Source organism: Ptychodera flava, chromosome 15 (assembly GCF_041260155.1).
Source record: "Ptychodera flava strain L36383 chromosome 15, AS_Pfla_20210202, whole genome shotgun sequence".
Lineage (NCBI taxonomy): Eukaryota > Metazoa > Hemichordata > Enteropneusta > Ptychoderidae > Ptychodera > Ptychodera flava.
The window spans coordinates 10198933-10212357 of record NC_091942.1 but is presented as its reverse complement, the minus strand read 5'-3'; the positions used below and the strand labels follow the sequence as shown (position 1 = coordinate 10212357).

The 13425-nt window shown below is 37.5% G+C and overlaps 1 protein-coding gene across 1 annotated transcript; it reads left to right on the top strand.

The window, feature by feature from the left end:
- Positions 1-630: 630 nt before the first annotated feature.
- On the top strand, positions 631-13046 carry LOC139151104 (schlafen family member 13-like). Its single transcript, XM_070723653.1, has 9 exons — positions 631-770; positions 1148-1284; positions 2255-2328; positions 3574-3635; positions 4625-4685; positions 6859-7832; positions 8002-8127; positions 8785-9535; positions 10078-13046. Exons 2-9 carry the CDS (start codon positions 1177-1179, stop codon positions 10925-10927), a joined length of 3006 nt encoding a protein of 1001 aa, XP_070579754.1. The 5' UTR covers positions 631-770; positions 1148-1176; the 3' UTR covers positions 10928-13046.
- Positions 13047-13425: the final 379 nt, after the last annotated feature.

The window sequence follows — 13425 nt, the reverse complement described above, 5'->3', positions numbered from 1 at the left end:
TACAAATATTAACTGCAGGAAATTTATTACCAAGTTTCGTATTTCTGATCATAATTTACAAATTGAGATTGGCAGAAGGTCAGTCCCAAGAATCCCGTTAAATGAGAGATTTTGTACTTTTTGTAAGTCTTCAGTAGAAGATGAGTTTCATTATATTATTAAGTGTGACAAATATGTTCATTAAATAGAAATACTCTTTTCACTAGTATGAAATCACATTTTGAGAACTTTGAATATTTAAGTGACAGAGAGAAATTCCTGTACATCATGAATTTTGAGGACAAGAAGCCTCAAGAAGCCTATATTTCTTACACTACAGATTCATCCCCAGCAGCAGTCTTACCTGAACATGTGTGTAATGTTTGATTGTTTTGCTCTACCGCACTTCCCGAAGTGTGTTGTTATGCAATAAAGTATTATTTAAAAACATCACAGCGCCTGCCAGTGCTAATATTGAATCTAAACTCATGAACATGATGAAGAAGTCTATGTTATATAAACTCGTTGGCTGGTCCCCGCCTCGGTAACAAGCACAAAGACGTGTAGCGCGTTGCTTGTCTGGTGACGTGGACGCAGTGATCAGCGAAATGAACTTGCTACCCAGACTGCATTGCGGTGCTAGAGACTCGCAGTGCATTCTGGGTAAACTCGCGAGATCTCGATGAGACTTCAGCCGCGAAACTTGAATGTTATTTTCAGTTTTCGTCGCAGCAGCTCGCAGTAATTGTTGCCGACTTATCTGTAAATCTTGCTCTTGCGAGGATACCTGGGTGAGTAACCGTTATCTCGAGCACACTCAATCGATAGTTATGGGGTCACGGATCCATTGTTGGCGTATGCAGTCACGTAAAAGGAGGCTCGCTGACTGATTTTCATTGTTGGGAAAAATGGAAAATTCATTTCATGCAGCGCGAGCTGTAGATTTACTAATAAGAAAGGTCAAGTTTTATCGTCAGACCACAGATAAGGAGAGAAAAAAATGTTTCTCCCTGTCTGTGGTCAGACCCACCCAGACAAAACCTCGATCTACGGCAATGCTGCTACGCAGTGTACTGTAATGTGTATCTTATAGTGCTTTGATAATTTTATAAGTTATACATAATAAATCAAACCGGTTCTTTTAACTCCACTGTTTATTTTTATACAGAGATTGCTTCCCCACCTTATCAATCAATCATGATCGGTAATCAGACGCTCAAAATGGCTTCAACAAGTCACAGCAATTTTCTATTAGAAGGATCTAATGGTGATGACAGGCTGAAGAAAAGAAAGAGTAATGATACGGTAAAAATGTTTATGTCTTTACTTTAAATTGTTTTTTTTTCTTTTCAACTTCAAGGGAAGTTATGCCCATGAGACATATTGCATGCCTTGGATCATGGATGTAAAAAATCTATTTTTTACATCCATGCTTGGATAGTGTGCCCTCTAACCCAATATGAAGCCATGGTGCAACCACATTGCCTGTGACAAAAGCAAATCTTTTGGTTCATATATAAAGATACAGGGCTTACACAAATACATGTACATTTCCACTATTCTTCAAATTTACAGTTTCCAGAAATACATATTTGTTAGGGAGTCTCAGATTGTTGCATAAGTTCAAGAAATGAAATTCCTTCATTTACATCAAAACCCCCTCCCCTAAACGAAATTCAAAAGTGCAAAATGTTTATGTCTGCCTGAGAGTACAATGTAGCATTTTGCTTTGGCTACTGAAGAATGTTTCCCCTGACCACATCATGTCATCGTCAATTGATCAGAATGACACAAACAAGTTGGAAATAGTTACAGCAAAATTTGTTGGTATGAATGTGCAGTTTTTGTTGATTTTTATGCACACTGTAATTTAGAGAACTTGCAATCACAAATAAAAGTGCGAAAGTGAAGTTCACTAATTGAATGGAGGTCAAACCCCCTCCCCCCTGTAAACGAACTCATTTCGGTTTTTGAACTTATTCGACAATCTGAGACGGTCCCTTAGAGGAATTGCTGCCTAGGACTTCTGAAGCCTTTCAGATTCCTTCTGAGTTATGACAAATTTCAATGCATGGGAAAATGTCTTGGACTAACCTTACAAATTCAGATAAACCTCCCCCCATCCCCACCCTACATTGTTCGAGTCAAAGGAAATGTTTGATCAAAGCAGATTGTTGATTGTCAAAAGCTTATCATTAACATTATATTTTTCACATAAGTTTTCTGTGTTATCAAAATTTCATAAATTTTGATGATATCGATGGTACTTTCACAGCACCTGGAAGGAGAGAGTAAAATGACAAAGAGGCAACCTATCGGGGATGTAACCAATGTGGCTGGAAATTTGATGTAAGTCTTTTAACTTAAGTTAGTACAATATTATTTTTCAAAGTAGCAAGCTAGGAGGACTCAGAAACAGTAATAAATCTTATTATATGCCTCGTGTATCGAACGTTGCACGCTCCATGGGATTCAATGGTAACTCATCAATGACGTTGCGGGCTACATAGTCATCACTGGACTGAAAGTGAACCAGAACTATTTTCAACTTCACATCATTTGGATGTAAAAATGTTGAAATTTAATGTTTTGCCTAGGAACTCTGGTGTTTGGAAAATTTTGCATAGAAAAGTTGATAAACTGCTTAACAGTAGTTGAAATATATTGATGTGCCATTCAATGATAAAAATCGTTCCATTTTTAACGGATTTTCGTCTAAGATGGAAATAAAGTATTTGATTATCATTACCAATAGACATAAATATTTTGAGTGAAAACTCTGTAAGAGAGGCATGTAATAAAACATTATAGCCCAAACATTGGACTACATGTATGTACCCTCAGGGCAGGAAACCATTTGTCCTCATGTCAGGCAAATGGTCACCTACCCTCGGGCACATAGTCCAATGTTTAGGCTATAATTAAGCAATAAAGCACACCAAGCGATTGTATACCATGAGATTTTGACCAGTTCACGAGTGCATATATGAAGTGAACTGGTCAAAATCGAGTGGTATATCGTTTGCTGGGTGTGATTTATTGCTATTATATCATAACAGGATATTGAAATTCTGGCGTGGAACGTCATAAACGGATTTTGCTCAAGCTGAGAGCTCGTACGTATGCCAGCTGTGGTATATCGCCAATATACCACGGTTCTTTTAGCGTCTCGACCTATCAGATTGCTGTATTTGCACCATCATTATACTGGTATGATATAATATATATAAAAAGTAGCTATTTCTATCAACACTTTTCCAGCCAAGTTCATATTTCACCATCAGGTCAAGTTGATAAAAACCAGTGATGCAAAACATGTCCCATATGGTGCATTTTTACAAAGACTTGAAGATTTAAAGGTCCCTGAAAACAGAGATACTGTAAACATGTTTTTTACAGACTAAAGCTGCTATAATATACTGGGTGTAAATACATATGATTTTGTCATAATACTGCTTTTTACTGACTTGACTGATGGGAAAGTGATACTGTCTGGCAGATAAAGGGTTAAAGCAGGTCTATGTGGTATGGCATGGACAATATCAAATCTTTGAAACGTACTATCCATGTAATAATGTGTGTTTCTGTTTCCAGGACACAACATGTAATGGGTAAATCCAATGCTGCTATTGAATCCCACAATCTGACAAGTAGAGGTATGTTAGACAGTTACTGTAGCCCCCTTTACTGTTTATTATTTACATACTGATGGATTTTTGGTTGGGTTTTCATACCTCAGCACATAAATTCATACATGTACATAGTGGTTTGTTTGGGTTGGAGGAAGAGCATCTGTTGGGGGGGGGGGGGGGGGGGAGAACATGGACTAAGGACTTATGGTTTGTTTGTAACAGTTAAAACATGTGATTTCAATTCCTTGTAAAATGATTTAGGTTTCTGGGTTTCTTCTGGGTCAGCAGGTTATGTTCTCAAAAATGAGAATGGTGTGCTAAAAAAATTCTCATTTTGAGAAAAATATTCTCATGCAATAATTACCATAGACTTTTTTCGTCCATGATTAGGCCATCCCAGTACACCCTAAATTTCACTGTATTTCTTGAATTGATCATAATTGATACAGTCAACTGAAGCAAATAATACTAGTACGTTTATAAATTTGAGCTTGTGAAGTCAGATATCTTTATTTCCAGTGAAAATAATGAAATGTGAGACAGTGAAAGCATATTTTCTTAAACATCTGATTTTTTTTTGAAAATGCCAAAAAAATGCAAGAGGCAGTGGAAACACAGGGGTTGGGACAGTACAAGGCATAATGTGATCAGTCAAATGTGCAAGATGGTACACACAACTTTTTGTATTCTTTGCATTGACTAGCAACAGTTCATTTAGTTGAGACGTCTTCAGACATGTTTTTTATTTGGTTGCAATGCAAATGAATTATATTACTGCGTGATCTGGTCATTTCCACAAATAGCTTCACTTTGGGTGAAAATAAATGATCAAGTCTGAGTGAGAAAACTATGAACAGTCAGTACTTTTATTTCACTGAGGTTAAAACTTTCAATAGAAACAAAAATGACAGAAAATATGACAAAAGCGAAAAAAAAAGATTCAGAAGCTAGGGCTTCCTCAGTATACTGCAAATTTTCATAGAATCAACATCATACTTTTCATTCATTCACAGAGGAACACATGGAGGACCAAAGCATGGATCAGTTGGAACATCAAGAACCATTATTCTTGGAGTGAGTAAATTCTTCTCATCTTATTTTTATGTCCCAACACACCTCATCTAAACTCTCTGTTTTGATTTGTTAATTTTTGGTCACCCATGTGGCATGCATCATGGCACTGATTTGAGCAGTTGAATTTTTAACAGCAATTTAACTTTAGGTGGTCAGTCAGCAACAACTTGGTGTTTGTGATAGTTGAAGTCATACTATCGTCAATTTTTGACTTTTTGAACTAAACTATGGAGGGGTCTTATACACAGATGTATGGCATTTTTGAAACTCCTCTAAAAGTGGGGGTGGTCTTATACTCGAGCTGGGTCTTATAATTGAATGAGTACGGTATCTGTGGATATATGTCCGTCCACATCAAAAACTCCCAAACCATAGCACCTACCATCTTAGGATTTGGTGTACAGGTGTATCAAGGGGTGGAGATGAGAATAACTTAGTACGGCGGCATTTTTACGTTATTAAAAACTTAAGCTGATCTGTACAAAAGAAATAATAAGTTATAAGACTAATCTTGCTGAGTTGTTACAAATGCATTGATTAATTTTTCAGCAGTGTCCATATCCAGAAATTTGCAGATGTTGCAAATTCTGTACACAGTAATATGACAGAATCCCATGACCTGTGAGTGCAAGTGCGCCATACTAGTGGTATTTGCACGAGTGCTGCAGTGTATTCGGCGGAGGTCCTTTCACGAGCGAAGCGACTGGAAGGACTGCAGCCGAATACACCGCAGCACTCGTGCAAATACCGCTAGTACGGCGCGCTTGCACTCACAGGCCATGGAGGTCTGTTATTATTACATACCGGGTATGTTGTATCTTTTATTTGCATCATTCATCGAGAGAATCGATGATTGGTCGTTCGTACTACTTGTCTGTCAAAGCTTCAGCTCAACCGTGCGGAGTTATATAACATTGACATCACTGTAATGAGGCATTGAATCAGCTTTCACTTTTCATTGGTCAACTCCGCCACACCCTCTATTTTGATTGGCTTAACTATTGTTTACTTGTTTATATTAAGGATGAATGCCGGTAAGCTCGATCTCTGCTTGCGATCGCTCACACATACTTAGCAACATGCCATAGACAGTCAAACGAAGAGAATTTGAAAGTGGAAGGCTTTTAATTTTTTCACATTTTGAGCTTGAAATTCTCCTAAATGTTCGATACAAATGACAGTTCAAAGATTTTTATGGGAATTTTAAGAGTGAGATACAGCAAACGTAAGTGTTTAGGCACACAAGCGCTCACTGTTATCAATAACGTGTGGGAAGCACAGAGTAAACTGCACACAAAAAATGACTTTCTAAATATTCTTAAGGATTGAAAACGGAATGCCCGGTGAGAAAACTACTGGCAAAAACGTCTCTCAAAATGTTAACTGTTTATTTGGCTCCGCTGCCCCCACAGATACGTGTGGTCCAATACATGATAGCCGCCATTGCAGCCACCATGTATCGAACCACATGTAACTGTGGCTGTGCTGACGTCGCCCGTTGTCAATGTTTTTGCTTTGCTGATGACAAACTGATCTTCCGGATAATAAAAATCATCTTCACACTACGATAATTACATGCAATTTTCTTTGCCGCAGTTTTTTTATCGGTAATGTCATCCATTTTATAATAGCATCGAACCAAAGTGAAATGAAATCTTGTAGACGACAATTATTGTGTTTACAAACAAAAATAGTTAGCTGGGTCAAAAATTGGTAAACACTCATTAACATAAAGAAATGGCAGCCTTTGCAAGTCTGACACCTTTTACACAAATGAGCACAGAAGATCCAGAAATTACATTTTGATGGGAAACACTGCAGTATTTGTACAGGGAAGGTAAAACATTTTATTTTAGAGGTTATATATTCAAATTGACTGTCACATGATCCATATGTAAACATTAATTACAAAATACAATCAACAACATTTGCAAATATCTAGGCTTTTGGAAAATATATACTTTTAATGGAGTTAGCTCAGTTGTTTGCAAAGAATTCATTGTTTGGAAGGGGCCAATACTTGTCCTGGAACCATATGGAAAAAGGGAATACTTCTATAGTTTTCCACTTAATGATCGCAAGAGCCATACATTTTCAAGCATGTTCTCTGTGTACATGTAGATGTTACCTTTACCAGCACAGTAAGTATTCTCTCACATTTGTTGTTTTCCAGTGACACATATGGCTTGGCAGAGAACATGTTGGAATTTTCACTTCAACGCCCTGGAAAAGGGCAGTCAAAGGAAATGGGACGGAAGCAGTCTGATGAAATTTTGAAGAGGCTGTCTGCCCTGTCAAATTCGGGAGGAGGTGTTTTGAAAGTTGAAAACCATTATGGTTTATCACCAGATGACTGGTTAATGCCTGTACAGCAACGTTTATGTGGAGTTCTTGATCCTGAATCCTTGGCCAGTGTATGTGATACGACTTGGAGACCTACATCCACATACATATTTGTAAGGAAAATGTCCACCATGTGTACTATTTCAACAGAATGTTATGAATTCTCAGACACACAAGTAACAAGGCTATCTGCTGGAAAGGTTCAAAGACTACTTGCTGAGCAAGCTGTGTCAAGAAGAGTGGATCATTATATTGAAGAAGGTTTAGAGTGCCTCCCTCCATTGCCAAAGATGATATATGGTGAACGACCAGGAAATCTTAGAAATGAAACAATTAGAGAACAGTTTAAAAATGGTTCTTGTGATTTATTTTTGACTGATTTGGCAAAAAATGTTTCAGGCTTTGCCAACACTAGTGGGGGCCACCTGTTCTGGGGGATTCAAGAACAGAAAGTGGTTGACATGAAAATCCCCATAGTCAGAGGACGATGCTGTGATGATTTGGACAATATTAATTCTAAAATTAAAGAGAAAATTGCCAAGATGCTGTGGGGCTTTAAACCAGTAATAGGAAAACACTGGAATGTCCAGCACATACTTGTCCCAGGAAAAAGACAGTGTAATAAATCTACATGTAATGGGGATCGCTACGTGGTAATCATCTCAGTTGCCAAAATCAGAGGTTCAGGAGGTGTCTACAGCAGAATCCCTGAGAGCTATGAACTTAGGGATAACCAACCAGTCAAGATGGACTTTGACCTCTGGAAGAAGGTGATGTATGCTGGCAGTGAATATAGAAAAAGCAGTAAGTATAAGCACATGAATAAGCTTTTGACCAGTTTTTTGCTCAAAGTACATGTATGTAATATTAGCAGAACCTCATAACCTTGCAGATTAAAGGGGGACTATTGTGAATTTTCAGCCGTAGTTGTGCACAAGTATTCTTATCCTGTTATGGTATTGTTGTGATTCAGATGCATATGATGAGCTCATTACGCAGCGGATGAAGTTGTTGAGCATGTCACTCTGTGCAGGAAAATCCACTTCTGTGTATTCTGTCAAGGATTCTGTCGAAGAGATTGCCGACAGTTTGTTCCAAGGTATGTTGTTGTGCAGTTTTATACAGTATAGCCACACAGTAATTTGTGCTCTTGCATGTGTGTACAGTGCAATGTGCCACCAAGGCTTTAAAGGGACAAACTCGGCCACTTTTCATGAATTTTGTTTGATGCAAGATACTACTTATATTGTTTGACATGTTGAAAGATACTGAATGAATGGATGACCATGCATATATTCGACCCCAGTTTTAGACACGATACATGAAACCATCATGAAAATGAATTAATGGTCATGACCATTATACATTAAACAAAATACATGAAAAATTGCTGACTTTGTCCCTTCAAAATTTCTGGCATTGATTTAGTGATTTCTTTAAATTTTTGTGACATACAGTATAGTAATCCATACAATATGTAAATATTACATTGGTTGGCAAATAGAACACTTTAGAAAAATCCTATCGACTTGACTGATAAAAGGCACAATATATTGGCAAGCACACGTGGTAAATATTGCATGACACTAGTTTCATTTGAGGCAAAGTAGAGATTGTACAGAGTGTATTTTGCACCTTGAAAATTACTTTTGGTTCCCCAGTGATGTGGAATTTCACAAGCGTTATTTTTCATCATTCGTCTCATTCTGATGCATAACACTGAATCCGCTGTTTTGTTTATCTCTATAAAACTTAGCAAAAACCTTTGATGAGTCTACAGTATGGCCAGAATCATTCTATCGTATTTGTCTGACCGATAGACAGAGACACAAAGTCAATGAAATACTGCAGCGGTTGGCACTTAATGAGTATCAAGGCACAGCTGTGTGTGTGAAGTCCGTACTTGATGTAGCCATCAAAAATCAGACATCAGGTGCTGGTATTTACAAGCCTAAGAGTCTGATCTGTGATCTGCTACTGTGTGTGAAAGATCTTGGCCTATTCTTACTGACTGTGAGTGATGTGAATGATGATGCCATCAAGCAGTACAATTTGGAGACAGGAAAGCAGTTAAAGCAAGCACTGGCAGTGATCGGAGGATGTACAGAAAAGATGGCCATCAATTGCAGGATTTTGAATGTCAGTTCTCCAAGTCCACTGGAAGTACAGCTAAAACAAGATGGTCGCTATCCAGATGACTACCGCAACCTCACAGATGAGAAGTACCTGTCAGTGATGAGAGCACTTACAATAGTTCTATCAGCGGTACCGTCAGTACTTTCACAAAAAGTTGGATGTACTCTTTTGAATACGCTTACACCCAAGCAGTTTTACTTACTCTTGGACTCCTACCATAAACATTGTAAACTCTGGGTCAGAGGACCTCCAGGAACTGGTAAAACCGTAGTTGCATTTGAATTGATGCGAAAGCTGCAGAGAGATGAGGACCTGAAGCCTGAAGAAATTTTATACGTTACAGAGTTCTCTGGTAATCTTCATAAGGCAGAGTAAGTATTAGGTAGACAATCCTCCTTTGATAAATGATAGGAGTGATAAAATGAGAGACATTCATACATGTATGTGCTGTTAGACCTTTGCATCCAAAGTTTCTGTTTAAATGTCCAACCATGGAGTATTCCATACACCTTGCAGCGTGTAAATGCAAAATATTAACAACAATAAAATACACTGTAATTCCAAAAAGAAAGTAAACCTGTGTACAGTAAGATTTCATTTTATGGTGTTACCTAAGAATGATGAATTATTCATACGCAACCTCAAATTGTTTATCATAATTTCAAAACCATGGGCCTCTTTATGGCAACAGTTACATGATACTGTGAAGAGAAAACTGTATAATGTGAGTGTTGTAAAATTTTAATTTTCAAAATGCCTTGCTTTCCCTTGAAACTTGCATACTTTGATATTCCATGCCTGTATCAGGAGCTTCTTCCTTTCCTGAAAGAGCAATTATCACCTTTGTGTACCCGATAAAGATGTTTCATTTCACTGGTTATCATAGTTTAAACAATTTTTTTCATTTTTTTAGGAATACTGGCTGTTGTGTTGCAGTTCTTAGAAAGAATTTTTCCAGGAAGTGTAACAAGTACAAGCATGTCAAACATATCATTCTTGATGGAGTTCAGAACTTCTGCAATGAGAGTGGGTTCACCTATGAAAAATGGTATCCAAAAGCTTTAGCCATCCAGGAACGGTCTGGGGGCTACTGCTGGATGTTCATCGATTGTGCTCAAAAGCTGAGCAAACTCACAGCTAAACAAAGTGGTATTCCATACAAAAGGCAGTTGGAACCACTCGAGACACTGTCAAGAGTAATTCGCAATAGTGTTAGCATATTCAAATATGCTGAACCACATCTCAAAGATGAGTACAAACACTGTGGTATTCAGCCCGCTCATGACTTTAAAGGTGGAGAACCACAAGAACTACGCTACACTGATTCTCAGCTCGTCTCTTGCATTTGTTACATTGTTAAATGCTTGATTTACGAAGGTTTCTCACCGTGTGACATTGCTGTTCTTGCCAAAACACTGCCAGATTGTGACATTCCTGGTCTCAAAGAGGCATTGGCACGGATTGATGTTCCTGTTGGAGATGTTGACCAAGAACACATGGACAACTGCTTGGTGTTGACCAGTGTACGGCTTTTCAGTGAGCTTGAAAGACCTGTGGTCATCGGCGTTGATCCAGATATCAATACTGACCATACAGTCAAGAAGGGGGTTCCGTTTGCTAACTATAATGCATTCATGTTAACATTGTGCACACGCGCAATGACCAAACTTATAATTTTGAAGAGGTCCATAATAGATCAAGATAATTGGGAAGCTAAGTACCGACTTAGAAAGAGGATGAAGTTGGACTTCACAGTGATGTAGAAAATAGCTGGCAGCCAGAAAAATTTACAAGCTGTTGGTTAAAATTTGCCAGCTGTGAAAATTGTTAGTTTTAAAAAAAAATCAGGACACTTTGCACAAACATAATGTATTCACACTCTACATGCAACAGCCTATGCTTGTGTTTTTGCCAAACGTAAGCAAAATTTTCTACTCCCCTGCTTAGAATCACCTTGTAATGAAAGTAGGGTAGGTTAAGTAATACTTTCTGTGTTACGTTTCAGTGTATTCAAATGGATAGGCTACATTGTTAATCTTACATGTAGTTGTATTGATAATGTACATAGTATTCATGAAAGTTTTTCTTCCTGAGACTGTTCAAGCAACTTTTCAAGCAACTTTTCAAACTTATGCAGTTTTCAAGTTACTTTAAACTTCATTAATTACCTGGTAATTGCAGAGTGAACAAAGAAAATTAGTTTTGAGCAAAAAGTTTTATGAGAACACCATATTGTGTCTTTATTGATGCAAGTCCAGAGTTTTAGCTAAGGTCTAGGAACACCAGTAAATGTTCTTTCTCTCTTGCCTATCTTTTCTGATTGGGAATGTTTAAGTACATGTTAATCAGACTTTTTTAATATGTGAACAAGTAATTTTGTAGTTTTGTACGGCTAGATACTTTATGAAAGTGTTTTTTGGGGTTATTAATGTAAACTTTGCCGTTCATTTCTTTGCACAAGATTCTTTTTGACAGTGCAAGTGCAGTGAAACAGTGCAAGTGAGAAATATTTTACAGGAATGGACTTTCTGTGTATGAAATGCACACCTAAATTGATAAAATCAACTGTAAATTCATTTGTTCACCCCAGTTTCCCTTAAACAGGTGTACATTCACCATTGATAACAAAGGGTTTGGGCCAAACCATGGATGGTGAAAGGGTTAAAGTAATGTTGATGCATAAGATATTATGCAATAGGATGTCAACTGTAACCTAGCAGCATTTTATGTTGAGGGATGCACTTTTATAAGGGTATTCAACATTTACTTCTGATAGATTTAACAAAACAATACCTTCCATTTTCTATCTCAATGTCTGTTGGTCAGAAATCTTTGGAGGTATGTAACATTAACTGCCCTGTCATCATAGTTTGAGATGCCAAATGATATGGTAGAAACTTTGTCCTTTAAAGGCATGGTTCAGGCGTCAGATTTTTGTGCCAGGAAATTTACTTACTAGATTACCATTTCAATGGAAAACAAAACACTATGACACCTCAATAATCCTCTTACTGACTAGAACAAACTTTATACCGAGATTAAATCCATGGCCTTTAAGGTAGAATGCGCAACTTCTCAATTTTTTTTTAAATCTGATTTTTTTTCTCCCTAGAGTTTAACACAAGGATTGTTCAAATGGAAGTAAATTTTAGGTAATGTTTCTCTATACTAAATTTGCAAAGTGACCCAGATTTTTACACTTGATTTTGAAACAGAATGGTTGAAAGTTTCATTTAGGACAGTTTGAGCACAAGTTCACCTTTTCAGCACCATGGTTTTACCCAAACCCATTGTTATCAATGGTGATTGTTGTCCTGTTTACTTGGCATTGGGGGTGAACAGGTTATTATGTCATTCACTTCTGAGGCGCATACTACCACACAGCATTCCCAAGCAGTTGTCGAGTGTACACTAAGATGTGCATCTGAGAAGCCTTGTATCAGAGGATAACTATTGGATCTTAGGAGGCTTGGTAACAACTTGAAAAGATCATAATGAAAACTAAAAAGTTACCCTAAAAAACTCAGTTAACTTACATGTTTTATCTTTTTCTAAAATCCAGTTATCCATAGGTTAATTTTGAGTGGTCTCGGGTCTAAGTAAATCAAATTGATCAGTGTAATCATTTTACAAATGTGTATTACATCATAGACAAATTGAGCAGAATTCCACTCCATTGTCTATGATTACATTTTTAAACACCACCTCCTCAGTTTTAAAGTTTCCAATTGCACAGTCTCTTTTTGGATCTTGACGTGAACGTTGACTGAACACAACTCTTAACCACATTGGTCATGTTTAATGGGAAGGCAATAACCATCTGTGGAATTTGTGTATAAAATACACAATCTCAAAATGAAATGAATAAAAAGTTGATATCGAGTTTGAGTCTAGTTCACTGATTTTTAACTTGAACAGACAGTAAATGTAGCCATGTGAGTTTACAGCAGGCAGAATAAAGAGACTGTGTATATTTTCACAAAATTACTGTGGACTCGTCTCATAGTACTAAATGGGTCCAATTACTGTATGTGTCACCACCAGGTATGCCAAGACCCTCCCCTCATTCTTTCAGCCTGTACCTTCCTCAGAGTCACTGAAAGCTCTGTACAACTTGTCCTTCAGCCTTGCCAATCAGCCTTCAGCTACCAACCACTTAATCCCAGCAAATGCTACAAGTGCGCGCACCTGTATAGTAGCAGATAATTCTGAAGCCCACAGCTCCAATTTGTTAGTCATAGTGAAGTGATCAACCCAAGGC

Coding starts and splice junctions, on each gene's coding strand:
- LOC139151104 (XM_070723653.1), top strand. CDS start 1,177: ATGATCGGTAATCAGACGCTCAAAATGGCTTCAACAAGTCACAGCAAT. Junction 2,329..3,573: donor AATGTGGCTGGAAATTTGAT/GTAAGTCTTTTA, acceptor TTCTGTTTCCAG/GACACAACATGTAATGGGTA. Junction 9,536..10,077: donor GGTAATCTTCATAAGGCAGA/GTAAGTATTAGG, acceptor TCATTTTTTTAG/GAATACTGGCTGTTGTGTTG.